The sequence below is a fragment of the Giraffa tippelskirchi genome, chromosome 2 (assembly GCF_054371585.1).
Source record: "Giraffa tippelskirchi isolate mGirTip1 chromosome 2, T2T-mGirTip1v1.2.pri, whole genome shotgun sequence".
In the NCBI taxonomy this organism is placed as follows: Eukaryota; Metazoa; Chordata; class Mammalia; order Artiodactyla; family Giraffidae; genus Giraffa; species Giraffa tippelskirchi.
The window spans coordinates 193,315,215-193,330,720 of record NC_137276.1 but is presented as its reverse complement, the minus strand read 5'-3'; the positions used below and the strand labels follow the sequence as shown (position 1 = coordinate 193,330,720).

Sequence of the window (15,506 nt, the reverse complement as noted above, 5' to 3'; positions counted from 1 at the left end):
GCCAGGCGCCTCTGTCCATGGAATTCTCTAGGCAAGAATACTGGAGTGGGTTGCCACCCCTTCCTCCAGGGGATCTTCCCAACCCAGGGATCAAACCCGAGTCTCCTGAGTTGCAGGCAGATTCTTTTTCCTCTGAGCTATATATCAGTTCAAAATAAATAGTTGTTATGATAAATAATCTGGAAAACCGTTTTCAACATTTTTTCTCTTCTTTAGATAAACTAAAACTGGAAAAATCTAGATTATGATGAAAATTTATAAGTAAGACAATTGTTTTCCAGATTTATTATAGATGTTTATGATTAACTTTCTAATACATGAATATTATCTTTTTGCATCCAATTAAAAATAATTTTAAAAATTACACACCTTTGTTAACTATTTACAAATCATTTATTTATCATAACAACCATTAATTTTGAACTCAGTTGATTTAAATATTATTTAAACTAATTACATAGTTACCATAAAACTTGCTAGTGACAGAAACAGAAAACCAACTGTTTTCCATGACACAGTTTAAAATGCAGGAAAAAGTGTGTATATACTTCAGTGTGATTTACTGAATCATAAACCTTTAACATCTGTGAGTACTACTCAGTATTTTTTCATAGAGAGAAGGCTATCAGTTAATTAGGGTAAATGAATTAAACGGATTTCCTCATAAGTGTTTCCACTACAACTGTCATTATTTTTCAAATTCTCACTTATTTACCTTTGAACATGCTGTCCCCTCCACTGAAAAGGCTGCTCAGCTATTATCCTGAGAAATTACTACTCCTTTTCTTTTTCAAGATTCCAGGAGAAGCAGGGATTTCCCTGGAATTATTTTCAAATTATTTCTCATTAAAGAGTCAGGTAGCCCTACATTTGTGCTCAAAATCTCCCTCTCTGAACCATTATTATTAATCTTTTTACACAAACATCAGTTACAGCTGACAATTATTAAGCACCTTGTTATTATATGCTAGGACTTGTTTATATCAACTTACAAATATGAACTTATTAATCTTCTTAATATCCTCTGCACTAGGTACTAATATTTTCTTCCATTTTATAAATGTGAAAGAAGCTTGTAGAGTGTGAGTAATTTATATGAAGCAACATAGTTAGCAGGTAAAAATGTCAGGATACAAACTTAGGCATTTTGGCTTCAAAGGTCATGCTTTTCTGGAGTTCACTTATTTCTCAAACATAGATCATTGTATTTTGGTTGCTGATACAGTAAGTGGTTAGTTCTTGCTATCAGAATTATGTCTATTTTACCTTTCTAATCTTAGCATAGAGCACCAATTTTTGGAACATAATATTACTTATTCTGTTTTTTAATAAATGAATGAGATTTAAAAAGGAAATACTGTTTAGCTTGACATTTAGAGGACTGTCTAACTATATCGGACATCTTTTTACAGCAGGACATTTAGTGATAAGTAGAAGGAAAACTGCATGTTTCTAGTCTTTAGGTCCTCTGTTTCTTTGAAGAGCCATAGCAGCTTCTTTTTCACCTGAGAATAGTATCAGTATTATTTGGTATTTGATTGTGTATTCTTGTTAGATTAATACATCATGGAAACTGAAAATTGAAATATCTTTGAATAAATCCAAATTTTTTCTTTCAGTTCTTCCATTCTATCCATAAAGTTCACAGCGCTGGTTGTCTGAGTTCATAAAATTTCCACTAGATAGATAGGTTAGAGCCACTCCATAGAATCAATGTCACACAAACCATGTGGGCTGATGGATTTTTTCACATCAAACTGTCATCTTGTCTCTGCTGTTACATTATATTTCCTATATCTACAGTGACTCAAATTGTTATTTTTTACAGCTGGTACCCCACTACAAAATAACCTAGTATATTTTTGACCACCCATTTAACAGTTTATTGATATCCAAAGGCTTTAGTTTTTTTTCCTAAGTTTGAGTCTAAAAACTGTCTAGATTTTTTTTTAAGGTGGCACAGATCTAAAAACAGATCTATACATAGAAATCTCACTGTGACAGGAAATCATTTTAGAAGTCAAAGTTGACTTATGATGTAACATTTTACTTTCTCCTTATTTATATCTTTATATCACTTATCACCCAGCTTAACCTTATGGTGTTTGATGATGACTGATGTCAGCGGTGCTCTGAGAATTAACTTTGGGGATTTTGTATTTGTGTAGGCAACAGTACCTTCAGTCAAGGAGCCACACATGCAGGAAGATACCCTGGAGAAGGAAATGGCAACCTACTCTAGTAGTCTCGTTTGGGAAATCCTATGGACAGCCTGGTGAGCTTATTAGGACTGTGATTTCATTAATATAACATGTTTATCAACTGAGATTCTAGCCAAATTGAATTTTATAATTGGTATTTATATCCTAATAATCAGTAAATGTATTTTAGTATATTTTTCCTCACATAGACTTAATTAAAAAGTTGTGGTTACTCTCTACTATCTCATGTCAAATAATGAAATCTGGTTTTTGTTGTTTTTCATTCCTATACTAATTATGCAGAAGAAAAATTAACCACAAAATAGCATTGTTAGAATAACATTAATGTCAAACAACTATTGCTTCAGTAGGAATTAATATTTCAAGCAACCATAAAAAATCTTAATTGCTTTCAAAACTTTTACAATTTCAGCAAGCCCTTTTCTTTAAAACAATACAGACTATAGGTTTTAAATATTCTGTTATGACTTATAGAAGTAATGGAATAAGTTTAAAATGTTAGTGTAAATTAAAGTTGACTAAATAAAAAATAGGTAATTTACTTCCACATAATATTATTTAAGTATTGCTTTTAATTTTGAAATATATAGAACAATTACATATTTTTCTATGCACAGTATCTTATCAAACACTATTCTTCCTAATGTGTATGTTTGTGTGTGTATGCTCAGTTGTGTCCGACTCTTTGCTACCCCATGGACTGTAGCCTTTCAGGTTCCTCTGTCCTTGGGATTTCCCAGGCAAGAATACTGGAGTGGGTTGCCATTTCCTCTTCCAAAGGATTCTTCCTAATAACTTGAGCTAATACAAGCTTTTAAAAAATATGTGAGGAATGTGATTTATCTAAGTACATCTATTACTAAATGTGGGACGTTGCAAACACGTAAATATTAAGTGTTTTACCACCAATAGTGACAAATGATCATCAACCTGAATAACAAAATGAAAACTAATTTATGTAAAAAAAAATCATTGTATCTTCCTTTTGCATACTGACAAAACACCATAAATTCAGTTGAAAATAAAACTTTTTCTTGAATAGATTCAAAATTACCATTGTATTTTTTAAAGAAGCAAGTGAAATAATATTTATATTAAATAGGCATCTGTATTAGTTTCCTAAGGCTTCTGTAAAAAAGTACCACAAATGGGGTGGCTTAAACACTAGAACTTTGTTCTTTCACAGGTTAAGAGGATAGAAATTTGAAATCAAATTGTCAGCAAGGCCATACTTTCCCTTGAAAACTCTAGGGGAGGAATTTTCTTTGCCTTTTTCTAGCTTTTGGTGGTTTCTGTCCTTCTTTGGTGTTCCTCAGCTTCTAGGTATGAGACTCTGTGAGACTCCAATGTCTGCCCTATCTTCATATGGTCTTTTTCCCTGTCTTCACATCACCCTCCCCACGTCTCTGTGTTCATGTCTCTGTGTCTCTTCAACTCTTATTATAAGGACCAGTCTTACCGAATTTAGAGCCTGAAAGTGAAAGTGTTATTTGCTCACTCATGTCTGACTCTTTGTGACCCCATGGACCAGAGCTCACCAGCATCCTCTGTCCATGGAATTCTCCAGGCAGGAATACTGCAATGTGTGTAATGATTCCCTCTCCAGGGGATCTCCCGATCCATGGATCTAACCTGGGTCTCCTGCATTGCAGGCAAGATCCAAATTATTTTCAGTTACCACAAAAATAATCAATTTTGTACTTTTCTTTCAACTGACAATATAATTTTCTCCAGGAACATTCAATAAACAGTCTAAACACTTTGATCCTAGCATAAAAAATATAAAATATATGTTAAAATTACTTATTTAATACATTCTATATTGACCCAGATTTGTTGTTGTTGTTCAGTCATTCGGTTGTGTCTAAATCTGTGGAACCCCATGAACTGCAACACGCCAGGCTTCCCTGTCCTTCACTATCTCCTGGAGTTTGCTCAAACTCATGTCCGTTGAGTTGATAATGCCATCCAACCATCTCATCCTCTGTTGTCCCCTTTTCCTTCTGCCTTTAGTCTTTTCCAGCATCAGAGTCTTTTCCAAAGAATCGGCTCTTTGTATCAGGTAGACAAAGGATTGGAGCTTCAGCTTCAGCATCAGTACTTCCAATGAATATTGAACTAGATAGTGTGCTCCAAATTCAAGTCCTCCTTGGAACCACAGAATTGGATCTTATTTGAAAAGAAAGTCTTTGTAAATATAGTTAGGTTAAGATGAGGACATACTCCAGTAGGGTAGGCTTCCCTGGTGGCTCAGATGGTAAAGAATCTGCCTGCAGTGCAGGAGACCCAGGTTCAATTCCTGGATCAGGAAGAGCCCCTGGAAAAGGGAATGCTACCCACTCCAATATTCTTGCCTAGAGATTTCCATGGACAGAGGAAACTTTACCCTATATGGGAGACAAGAATTTACGTAAAACATCTGTGAAAGCCTAAGAGGCCAAATAAAACTTGAAGAAGGAACAAGTTGCAAAGGCCAGAGACCTGGAAGGAAACAGAGAGCAAGCTACATGTTGGTCATTTGCACAAGGTTTAGTTAAGGAATTATTTATAAAGATAAGCAAAGAGTGGACGTGTGCATGTTAAGTCACTTCAGTTGTGTCCAACTGTTTATGGACTGTAGCCTGCCAGGCTCCTCTGACTATGGGATTCTCCAGGCAAGAATACTGGAGTAGGTTGCCATACCCTCCTCCAGGGGATCTTCCCAACCCAGGGATCAAACCTGCCTATCTTATGTATTCTGCATTGGCAGATGGATTCTTTACCACTAGTGCCACCTGGGAAGCCCCATGCAGAGAATGTTGGGGTAGTATTAAATGTGCAGTGCCCAAGAGCTACTGCAAGGTCATACTGCCATAGGGAAGGCTTCCCTGGTAGCTCAGTCAGTAAAGAATCTGCCTGCAATGTGGGAGATCCATGTTTGAATTCTGGGTCAGGAAGATCCTCTGGAGAAGGAAATGGCAATCCACTCCAGTATTCTTGCCCGGAGAATCCCATGGATGGAGGAGCCTGGCGGGCTACAGTCCATGGAATTGCAAAAAGTCGACATGACTGAGTGACTAACACACACAAAAGAGCTTGTAACAGTAACAGAAAGAGTCCTTTTCCTTCCCTAAGCCCAGAAGAAGAAGTTACCTGGAACCAAAAACAAAGAGGCTAAGGGGAGATGGCCATGCTACAGAAGCTGGTACCCTAGATCATGTACTTAATCAAGTGAAGAAACCTTGCAGGAGGAAGCTAGGGTAATAATTAATCTGGCTTCTATTTCCTCCCTCTACCTCCCTGCCAGTGCCCCCATTGTCAGATTCCAAACAGAAGCCTTCCCAACAGAAGACTTTATGTTTTAGGGCTCCAAAATCACTGCAGATGATGATTGCAGCCATGAAATCAACAGACACTTACTCCTTGGAAGGAAAGTTATGACCAACCTAGACAGCATATTAAAAAGCAGACATTACTTTGCCAACAAAGGTCTGACTAGTCAAGGCTATTGTTTTTCCAGTAGTCATGTATGGATATGAGAGTTGGACTATAAAGAAAGCTGAGTGCTGATGAATTGATGCTCTTGAACTGTGGTGTTGGAGAAGACTCTTGACTCTTGAGTGTCCCTTGGACTGCCAGGAGATCCAATCAGTCCATCCTAAAGGAAATCAGTCCTGAATATTCACTGGAAGGACTGATGTTGAAACTGAAACTCCAATACTTTGGCCACCTGATGCGAAGAGCTGGCTCATTCGAAAAGACACTGATGCTGAGAAAGATTGAAGGCAGGAAGAGAAGGGGACAACAGAGGATGAGATGGTTTGATGGTATCACCAACTCAATGGACATGAGTTTGAGTAAACTCCAGGAGTTGGTGATGGACAGGGAGGCCTGGTGTGCTGCAGTCCATGGGGTTAAAAAGAATTGGATACGACTGAGCGACTGAACTGAACTGATTGATTTATATCCATAGAGATCAACCTCTCAGAGACATCTTTGGGTGAACAATCTTGTAGTGAAGATTTGAAAGTTCATCTCAGTTTTATTTTGTACCTATCCTAGAATGTCTCTCTGTCTTACCTATCCTTGTTTACACTTTCTGATCAAAGTTAAAGAATAATACTATTTAATTTTCATTTTTAATATGTTTAGTCCTAATGTCAATCTTCTTTTTTGTTTGACAACTGAAAGATGAGTTTAGCTAAATTCTACAATCAAAGCAGTGATAGGAGGTAGCGAATCTCTATGTCATTTTTTTTTTTTGGTTACATGTGGAAACAAACTCTCTGCAGTTGACAGTGACATTACACAGTGCTTGTGTGGTAGGCAGCAGATTCATTCTAGCATGCTTTACAGAAGTTGCTGCTATTGATAAGTAACTCCATATGGACTGAGGTTGAAGCACTAAATCATTGTGTCTCCTTCATGCCAAACACTGATTCATAGCAGTAACTTCCCTGCAACTCATTGCTACTAGAGTTTAGAAAATATACTTGTTTTCCCCAATCACAACGGTACCTTCAATTTATTCTCTCTTTGGCTGGATTTGACTGTACCGATATTTTAGCATCGTCATGTGTGTTAAACTACTTTCAGCCAGGCATCTACTTATAATCATAGCAGGATTTGAAGGGACCTTAAAGGTCACATAATCTCCCTTCTCACTGTATGCACACCATCCCCAAATGATAGTCATATATCTGGCTTCTTCTCAAATAATCCAATGACAGGGAACTACTTGAGATGCAGCCTTTTCTATGCTTGGATAGGTTTCATTGGTAAAAGTTCTTCCTCATGTTGAGGGGAAATTTATTAACTCTATTTTTCAAAATCTTAGTCTTAGTTCTAGTCTCTAGGATAATAAATTTAACTTTATATTTTTTATTCAGTCTTATATATTCACTACCTCAAGATATTTAGCAAAGCAGTCACAATTTAGTTAAGGCATATATCCCCTAACAACCATACAGAACAAATTTAATCTGGTCCTAGTTTTCCAAAGCAGTGAGTTCTATGACATTCTAATTCTATATAGAAATTCAAGTTAAAGAATCAATGAGAATTTTAGAAGTGTGGAATTCAAAGACCTACTCAAAATTATATATTGATGTCCTGATTCTTCTTCAGAGTTATAAATGAGCAGATGATATGTGGGAATTTCAGGAAAATAATTGTTCTAATTGTATATAAACAACATTGCTCATAGAGTGTTCTTAATCTCAAAATCCAAACTTAAACTTGATGTAGAAAACAAATCTTAATTTTTAGTGAAATTCCTATTAATATTCTTGGTTTTAATTTCTATCTAAATCTGAAGTGGGTTGTCATTTCCTTCTCCATGGGATCTTCCTGACCCAGAGATATAACCTGGGTCTCCTGTACTGGCAGAAGGATTCTTTACCACTAGTGCCACCTGGGAAGCGCCTGCTAAATCTGCAATAGAGAAAAGAAAAAATAAAAAACATTCTAAGAATGCCAGCAAAACATAACCATTGACTACATATTGATCACTAACTAAACATTTGATTACTGAACATATACACAAAATGGGGATTCCCAGGTGGTACTAGTGGTAAAGAATCAGCCTTCCAAAGCAAGAGACATAAGAGACATGGGTTAAATCCCAGGATCAGAAAGATCCCCTGGAGGAGGACATGGTCACCTACTCCAGTACTCGTGCCTGGAGAATCCCATGGACAGAGGAACCTGGCTGGCTACAGTCCATAGAGTCACAAAGAATCAGACATGACTGAAGCAACTTAGCACAACATAGCACACAACACGTATATAAAACATGACATCTCCAGGCTGCAGCTTAAGTGCACTTTTCTCAAAACTGGGTTCTCCAGTGGTCTATCATCCATTATGAAGATTACTTACCTTTCTCATTCCCCTGAATCTAGTTTATCTAATCTTCCAAACTCCTCACCTAGACAATGGACTAAATATCTGCTAAGCTGGTTTTACCATGGATTTATATCAATATAGTTCATTTATTTGTTAAGAATTGAATATTTACTCAGGCATAGAATAAAAAAAGAACAAGAGTCAATCTAAACTGTGAAAATATAACATTTTTCCCAGATTTAGTTCTGCACATCACATTCTGTCTACATTCTCATCCTTAACAATACTGTCTTGAGAATGATTCGTCTTGTTCATCTTCTTCTAATATTATCTTATATGAATTCCATCTGTTAGATAGTTAGAATAGGAAACAGGAGTCCAAAATGGCGGTGGCTAAAAGACAAGGAAGGGAAAAGCTCGAGAAAATGGAACAAAGGAAGATCAAAGGTAGGTCCAAGGACTGGAGTGAGAACTTCAGGTAGAACAGCACTCCTGGCTAAGCCCAATTTACATAGGGCAGGAGCAGGGGGAAGAAAAAACATATAAAAGGAGGAGCCAAAGCGCTCTTTCTCTCTCTCTCTTTCTCTCACGTGCGTGCGCTCTCTCTTTCTCTCGCACTCTCTGTTTCTCTTTCTCTCTCTCTCTCTCCTGCGCGCTGGGGCATTCTTCTCTTCGTGTCTTTGGGTCGATGGTCGGTATGCCCTCATGCTTTGAGGATGGATTCTCCTGCTATCTTCTAAATAAAAGAGCTATAACACTGATTTTCTGTCCGAGAGAGCCGTGACCCGCCGAGGGCTCTAATCCGTCACTCCAAATCTTTGTTGTGATGAGACAAGAACCGAGGAGCATACACTTGCCTGACACATCCATATTTTCAGATATTCAGATTTTGCAAATGGCTCTGAGACTTGCATTTCAATGCAGATTGAGTCCAGTTTTGCTCTTGGCATAGCTGCCCCTCACATCACAAGAATTTTGTTCAGATTTCTTTTTCATTTTCTCACTGAATAAGACAGAATTTGAAAAAAATAAAGTTGTATGTAGATATTACCATAGCTAAGGATATTATAAATGCTGGCAATTGACTAAATGTAAAATACTCTTAACCTATCTAGAATATTTAATACTTCCATATTTTATATGTGCCCTACTCAAGATACTTGTTTATTTATTTTTCCTGAAAGAAGTGTTTAAAATTGTTTCCAAAGCAAATCAGTCTCCAAATTCAGTTAGTGTATAACCATAAGAAAATTATTGATTATTTATTATTATGTGAATTATTTATAGCTAAATGAACTTATAGTCTCCAAAAATTTGTCAACTACAAATTGGCACTAGCCACAGGCATTTGCTATCTGCCTCTGAGGAGATTGGGTCCTGTGCTGATGCAGCTGTTGACCTTCCACACGCCCTGAAGGGAATTAAGCATGGAGAATGAGGCACTTAGGGCTCCAGGGAAACTGGTAGAACAGGTCTTTAGATAGGTAAATATTTTCAGGAACTGATTTCTTGATCCCAGTCCTTTTATCTCCTCATATCTAGAAAAGCACTAAATCCTTTCATGATGACATCAGCTCCTTGTGACTATCAGAAAGCCTTTTGTGAAATAAATGCTGGATTGCATTGAACTCCCCTTTCCCCACAATCTTATATACTGATCTTTTCTCACTACCTTTTTGGAGCAGTTTCTCAGAGCTATCTGAGGTGCTGTCTCCTGGGCTGCAGTCCTCATTTTGCCCCCAAATAAAACTTAACTCACAGTTCTCACATTGTGGATCATTTTTTAGTTGACAGATTCATATAATATTTGATAAATAACACAACTAAAATATAACTGAATTGGAAAAATAATCAAATTTAATGATTATATTGCCTTTACATATAATCATAGCAACTTTTTTATGCCATTTTCACTAATTTGCATCTGTAATTAACACTTGTTAGTAAAATATAACACCATTAGAAAACATAGAATAAAACATCTGAAAAGGCAAAACAACATAATTGTGTCCTTGTTGAGAAGCAGCCCTGACTATGGGTACACAGAGATATTTTTTATGAAGACTTGATTTAAGAGGATTTTTGGTATTTGTATTTAAATATAAAGTATCAAAAGCAAAATAATTTCCTACACAAGCCCTTGAGAAATTAGCTTTCAAAAAATGTTTGGATAATGGGTGAGTACTTTTTTCTGTGGAACAGAACAGCTGTGTACTTTAGGTGATGTCAACATATTTATGGAACTGTTGCATCATTTGTTCAATGCACTTTGCAGACTGCATTACACAGATGAGGTGAAAACAGCAGGATATTATTTATGCTGCACTATGGCTTTGAAAGTGACACCACAATCTGTCTAAAAGTTACTAATTTAGCAATACAAATGTAGATTTCTTCCTACTTTTCTGATGATGCTGTGCTGTGCTTAGTTGCTCGGTTGTATCCAACTCTTGTGACCCCAGGGACTGTAGCCCGCCAGGCTCTTCTGTCCATGGTGATTCTCCAGGCAAGAGTACTGGAGTGGGTTGCCATACCCTCCTCCAGGGGATCTTCCCAAGCCAGGGATTGAACCCAGGTTCTCACACATTACAGATGGATTCTTTACATCTGAGCCACCAGGGAAGCCCATGGGTACTGGAGTGGGTAGCCTATCCTTTCTCCAGGGGACCTTCCCAACCCAGGAATCAAATTGGGGCCTCCCGCTTTACAGGTGGATTCTTTACCAACTAAGCTACCAGGAAAGCCCTTATAAATAGGGGGGAAGGTCATGTTCCATTAAGGATATTCATTCATCTGAAGTAAATCTAGACTGGGTTGTCATTCTGTTCTCCATGGGATCTTCCTGATTCAGGGATCAAACCTGGGTCTCCCACATTCCAGGTGGATTCTTTGCTACTGAGCCACTAGGGAAGCCCCTTTTCTGATAGTAACAATATGCAATTCTTTAAAAGAAAAAATATACTTAGCATGTTTGAAACATTTCCATTATTTGTTTGCATTTGAGTAATAGGTAAACATAGGAGAAAGGGGCAACAGAGGATGAGATGGTTGGATGCCATCACTGACTCTATGGACATGAGTTTGAACAAACGGGGAGATAGCAAAGGACAGGGAAGTCTGGTGTGCTTAAATTCATAGGGTTGCAAACGATTGGACAGGACTTAGTGATTGAACAATAACAAACATAGTGAAAGGGGAATAAAAAATAAAACCTTTCCCCAAGGCTTCAAGATGTAACCTATTTGATCAACAAGTTTTGAAAAATTTTGCAGACAAGTGTGATCTCAAAAACATTTCTACCCTAAATGAACTAAACTGGAATAATGATTGCCTTGGGAATCTACGTAGGCTCCCTGAGCTCTATCAGTGATTTATTAACTGAGAACCTTTGGGGAATCTGTCATGAAAAAAGGCTTCCTCTAAGAGCCCTGCAATTTAAATCTCAATAATATGGAAATTTTAATTCTTCCCATGTTTTCAAACCATGGGCGTCAGCTTCCAACTTCTTGGTTTGACAGCACTGCCCCAGAGCACAAATGAGCAGCCAAAATGCAATTACCCAGTATCTGATGTCATGGTGCCTCCTCGCTCACACATTAGAAACAACAATATTGCTTCCTTCTGTCCCAATGGGCTCTCACCCTCCCTCTGATTTAGGTTCTTGTTAGTTGCAGTGTGATGATTAAGCACAGGTAAGACCAGGAAAGAAGGAAGTCATATTTATTGTACAGCTAATTAAGCACTGTGCTAGTTCCTCACATATGTTATTATTCAATTTCCTTTCTGCTTTAATGACTCTTTACATCTCTCTACCAATATATTCAGTTTTCTGTTGAAACTTCCCAGTGAAATGTGCAGTTTTGATCCCTGGCTGGTCTTTTCCCCACAATCCCTATTTACGTTCTTACAAAGGAACTGTGTTTTCCTTTTTTCTGTTTTTTCCTTTTTAACTCATCTTCTAAAATGTCTAAACTTCAGTCTGGTCTGAGAAACTGATTACAATCTCTAGCCTTCTTCCTGGGTCTTACCCTGGCCTCACACTCCTTTCAAAGTGGAAGTTACCTCTCAAGAAAGAACACTTAATTCTCTCTCTCTCTTTTTTTTAATTTTTATTGTTTTAGTCTTGAAAAAACTTACGTAGATAAAAAGAATTATGAGTATACCTTTCCTATTCCCTTGTAAGTCATAAATGAAGGAGAATGAGTTCTTTTTTCTTCCAGATATATAATCATTTAGTCACTTTTCTATCTCAAAAAGAAAATGTTGACATTATTCCTCATTACAGGTTATTGGAAGAGAATGGTAGAGTTTTGTTCTAATGGGGCCCAGTTTGGTGTACCTGATGTCCTGCAATGTAACAATACAGTCTGGACTTGCCTATCTCAGAAATGTGAAGTGATAAGAGTTAAGCAGTCTTCCCTTGTGGCTCAGATGGTAACGAATCTGCCTGCAATGCAGGAGACGCAGGTTCCATCCCTGGTAAGGAAGATCCCCTGGCAAAGGGAATGGCAACCTACTCCAGTATTCTCCCCTGGAGAATTCCATGGACAGAGGAGCCTGGCGGGATATAATCCATGGGATCACAAAGAATCGGACAGGACTGAGCGACTCACACTTTGACTTTCACTTTGAACAGTTCAGAGAAAAAGAGAAAATTCATAGTGAAAACAAGCCTATAGGATAAAAATTGTTATCCAAATCCTGTAGGTGAACAAAACGGAAACTCATGCAATTTTAATGTTTGTTTATTCGATACAGAGTGGCAGTTTTGAACTCATCTCTTTAAATTCAAAGATAACAGACTTTGCATTATAGCATGTCTTCATAGCAGAACATGTGTTCTATAGAAGCCTGTGTATGACTTATTTACACTACATATTCAACATTTGCCTGAGAGTTTACAACCAAGAGAGTCAATATCGTATGACAGTCACAAACTATAGATGATATATAGTAAATGGTTAACCAAAGTTTGAATCATCTTTTTTGTAAATGAATTATGACATAACTTTCATAAAGTAAATTTTCATACAATAAAATAGTTGTTTTAAGATTATAGATTCATGTTTTACATTTAACAACTGCATGTGCTTGTCTTGGAGAAGGCAATGGCACCCCACTCCAGTACTCTTGCCTGGAAAATCCCATGGATGGAGGAGCCTGGTAGGCTACAGTCCATGGGGTCGCTAAGAGTCGGACACGACTGAGCAACTTCACTTTCACTTTTCCCTTTCATGCACTGGAGAGGGAAGTGGCAACCCACTCCAGTATTCTTGCCTGGAGAATCCCAGGGACGGCGGAGCCTGGTGGGCTGCCATCTATGGGGTCGCACAGAGTCGGACACGACTGAAGTGACTTAGCAGCAGCAGTAGCAGTGTGCTTGTCTAACTTCTGCCCCCAATCAAAATCTAGAATACTTCTGTAAGTTTAAAAAGTTTCCTGATTCCCTGATGTAGTCAATCCATGGGTTCCTCACATCTCAGACAATCCTTATCTGATCTCTATCAGAGATATAGATTTAGTCCAAGTCTAGAATTTCATATAAATGGAAACAGTATGTTTCCAGTACTACTAACAGTACTACTTTCCAGTACTAACAGTACTACTTTGTGTCTGGTTGTGCCTGGTTTGTTATTTTCAGTATAATGTTTTGAATTTCATCATTATTGTTGTAATATCAGAAGTTCAAACTTTTTATTACAAAATGCTATCTCATTATATGTATGTAGCTTAGTTTATTTATACATTCACCAGTTGACAGATATTCAATTTGTTTCTAGTTTTTGCTTTACAAATAACATGGTTATGAATATTTGTGCACCAGCTTCATTGTGGCCCGTATTTATTTTTTTTCTGAATTAAAAAAGTCTATACATGTTTTGGCGGAGAAGGCAATGGCACCCCACTCCAGTACTCTTGCCTGGAAAATCCCATGGACGGAGGAGCCTGGTAGGCTGCAGTCCATGGGGTCGCTGAGAGTCGGACACGACTGAGTGATTTCACTTTCACTTTTCCCTTTCATGCATTGGAGAAGGAAATGGCAACCCACTCCAGTGTTCTTGCCTGGAGAATCCCAGGGACGAGGGAGCCTGGTGGGCTTCCGTCTATGGGGTCGCACAGAGTCAGCCACGACTGAAGCGACTTAGCAGCAGCAGCAGCGACTTAGCAGCAGCAGCAGCAGCATACATATTTTGGATATAAGTCCTTTGTCAGATAGGTATATCACAAGCATTTTCTTTGAGTCTGTGGCTTACCTATTATTTTCTTGCTGTTATCATTTGAATATCACAAGTATTTAATTTTTGACTAGGGTACAGTTGTTATGTAATATTGTATAAATTTCATGTGTACAGCATTATAGCCTGTTATTTGTATTCACTACAAAGTGATCACCACAATAAGCCCCTGTCTATCACCATACTGTTGACACCCTTTCCTCATTTCAGCCACTCTCTAACTGTCTTTCCTTCTGGTATTTGTTCTCTGTATCTGTGAGTTTTGTTTTGTTTATTTATTTTGCTTTTTAGATTCCACATGTAGGTAAAATCATATGGTATTTACCTCTCTCTGTCTGACTTACCTCACTTAACATAAAACCCTTAGGTTTTATCCATGTTGTTGCAAATGGCAAGATTTCCTTCTTTTCTATGGCTGAGTAATATTCCATTGTATAATGTGTATGTGTGTGTGTTGTTCAGTCACTCAATTGTGTCTGACTCTGTGCAACTCCATGGACTGCAGCAGGTCAGGCTTCTCTGTCCTTCACAGTCTCCCAGAGTTTGCATCTCATCCTCTGTCGTCCCCTTCTCCTCCTGCCTTCTATCTTTCCCAGCATCAGGGTCTTTTCCAGTGAGTCAGCTCTTTGTATCAGGTGGCCAAAGTATTGGAGCTTCAGCTTCGGCATCAGTCCCTCCAATCAATCAATATTCAGAGTTGATTTCCTTTAGGATTGACTGGTTTGATTTCCTTGCAGTCCAATGGAGAATCTTCTCCAGCACCACAGTTCGAAAGCATCAGTTCTTCAGCAGTTAGCCTTCTTCATGGTCCAACTCTCACATCTATACATGATTACTGGCAAAACCATAGCTTTGACTATATGGACCTTTGTTGGCAAAGTGATGTCTCTGCTTTTTAATACGCTGTCTAGGTTTGTCACAACTTTTCTTCCAAGGAGCAAGTGCCTTTTAATTTCATGGCTACAGTCACCATCCACAGTGACTTTGGAGCCCAAGAAAATAAAGTCTGTCACTGTTTCCATTTTCCCCCCTATCCATTTGCCATGAAGTGATGGGACCAAGAAGCCATGATCTTAGTTTTTTGAATGTTGAGTTTTAAGCCAGCTTTTTTACTCTCCTCTTTCACCTTCATCAAGAGGCTCTTTAGTTCCTCTTCTCTTTCTGCCATTAGGGTGCTGTCACCTGCATATTTGAGGTTTACAATGTGTACTTCTTAAAATCA

The 15,506-nt window shown here is 37.9% G+C and overlaps 1 protein-coding gene across 2 annotated transcripts in view; it reads left to right on the top strand.

The window, feature by feature from the left end:
• The window catches only part of LOC145539114 (uncharacterized), a 541,345-nt gene that overhangs the window by 19,284 nt on the left and 506,555 nt on the right, over positions 1-15,506 (top strand). For both annotated transcript variants that reach the window (XR_014077580.1, XM_081572606.1), the window contains exon 2: positions 2,169-2,275. Coding sequence is in view for 1 of the 2 variants with exons in the window: in XM_081572606.1 (XP_081428732.1) it covers positions 2,169-2,275 (107 nt within the window). In the remaining variant the exon portion in view is untranslated. The remainder of the gene's footprint in view (positions 1-2,168; positions 2,276-15,506) is intronic.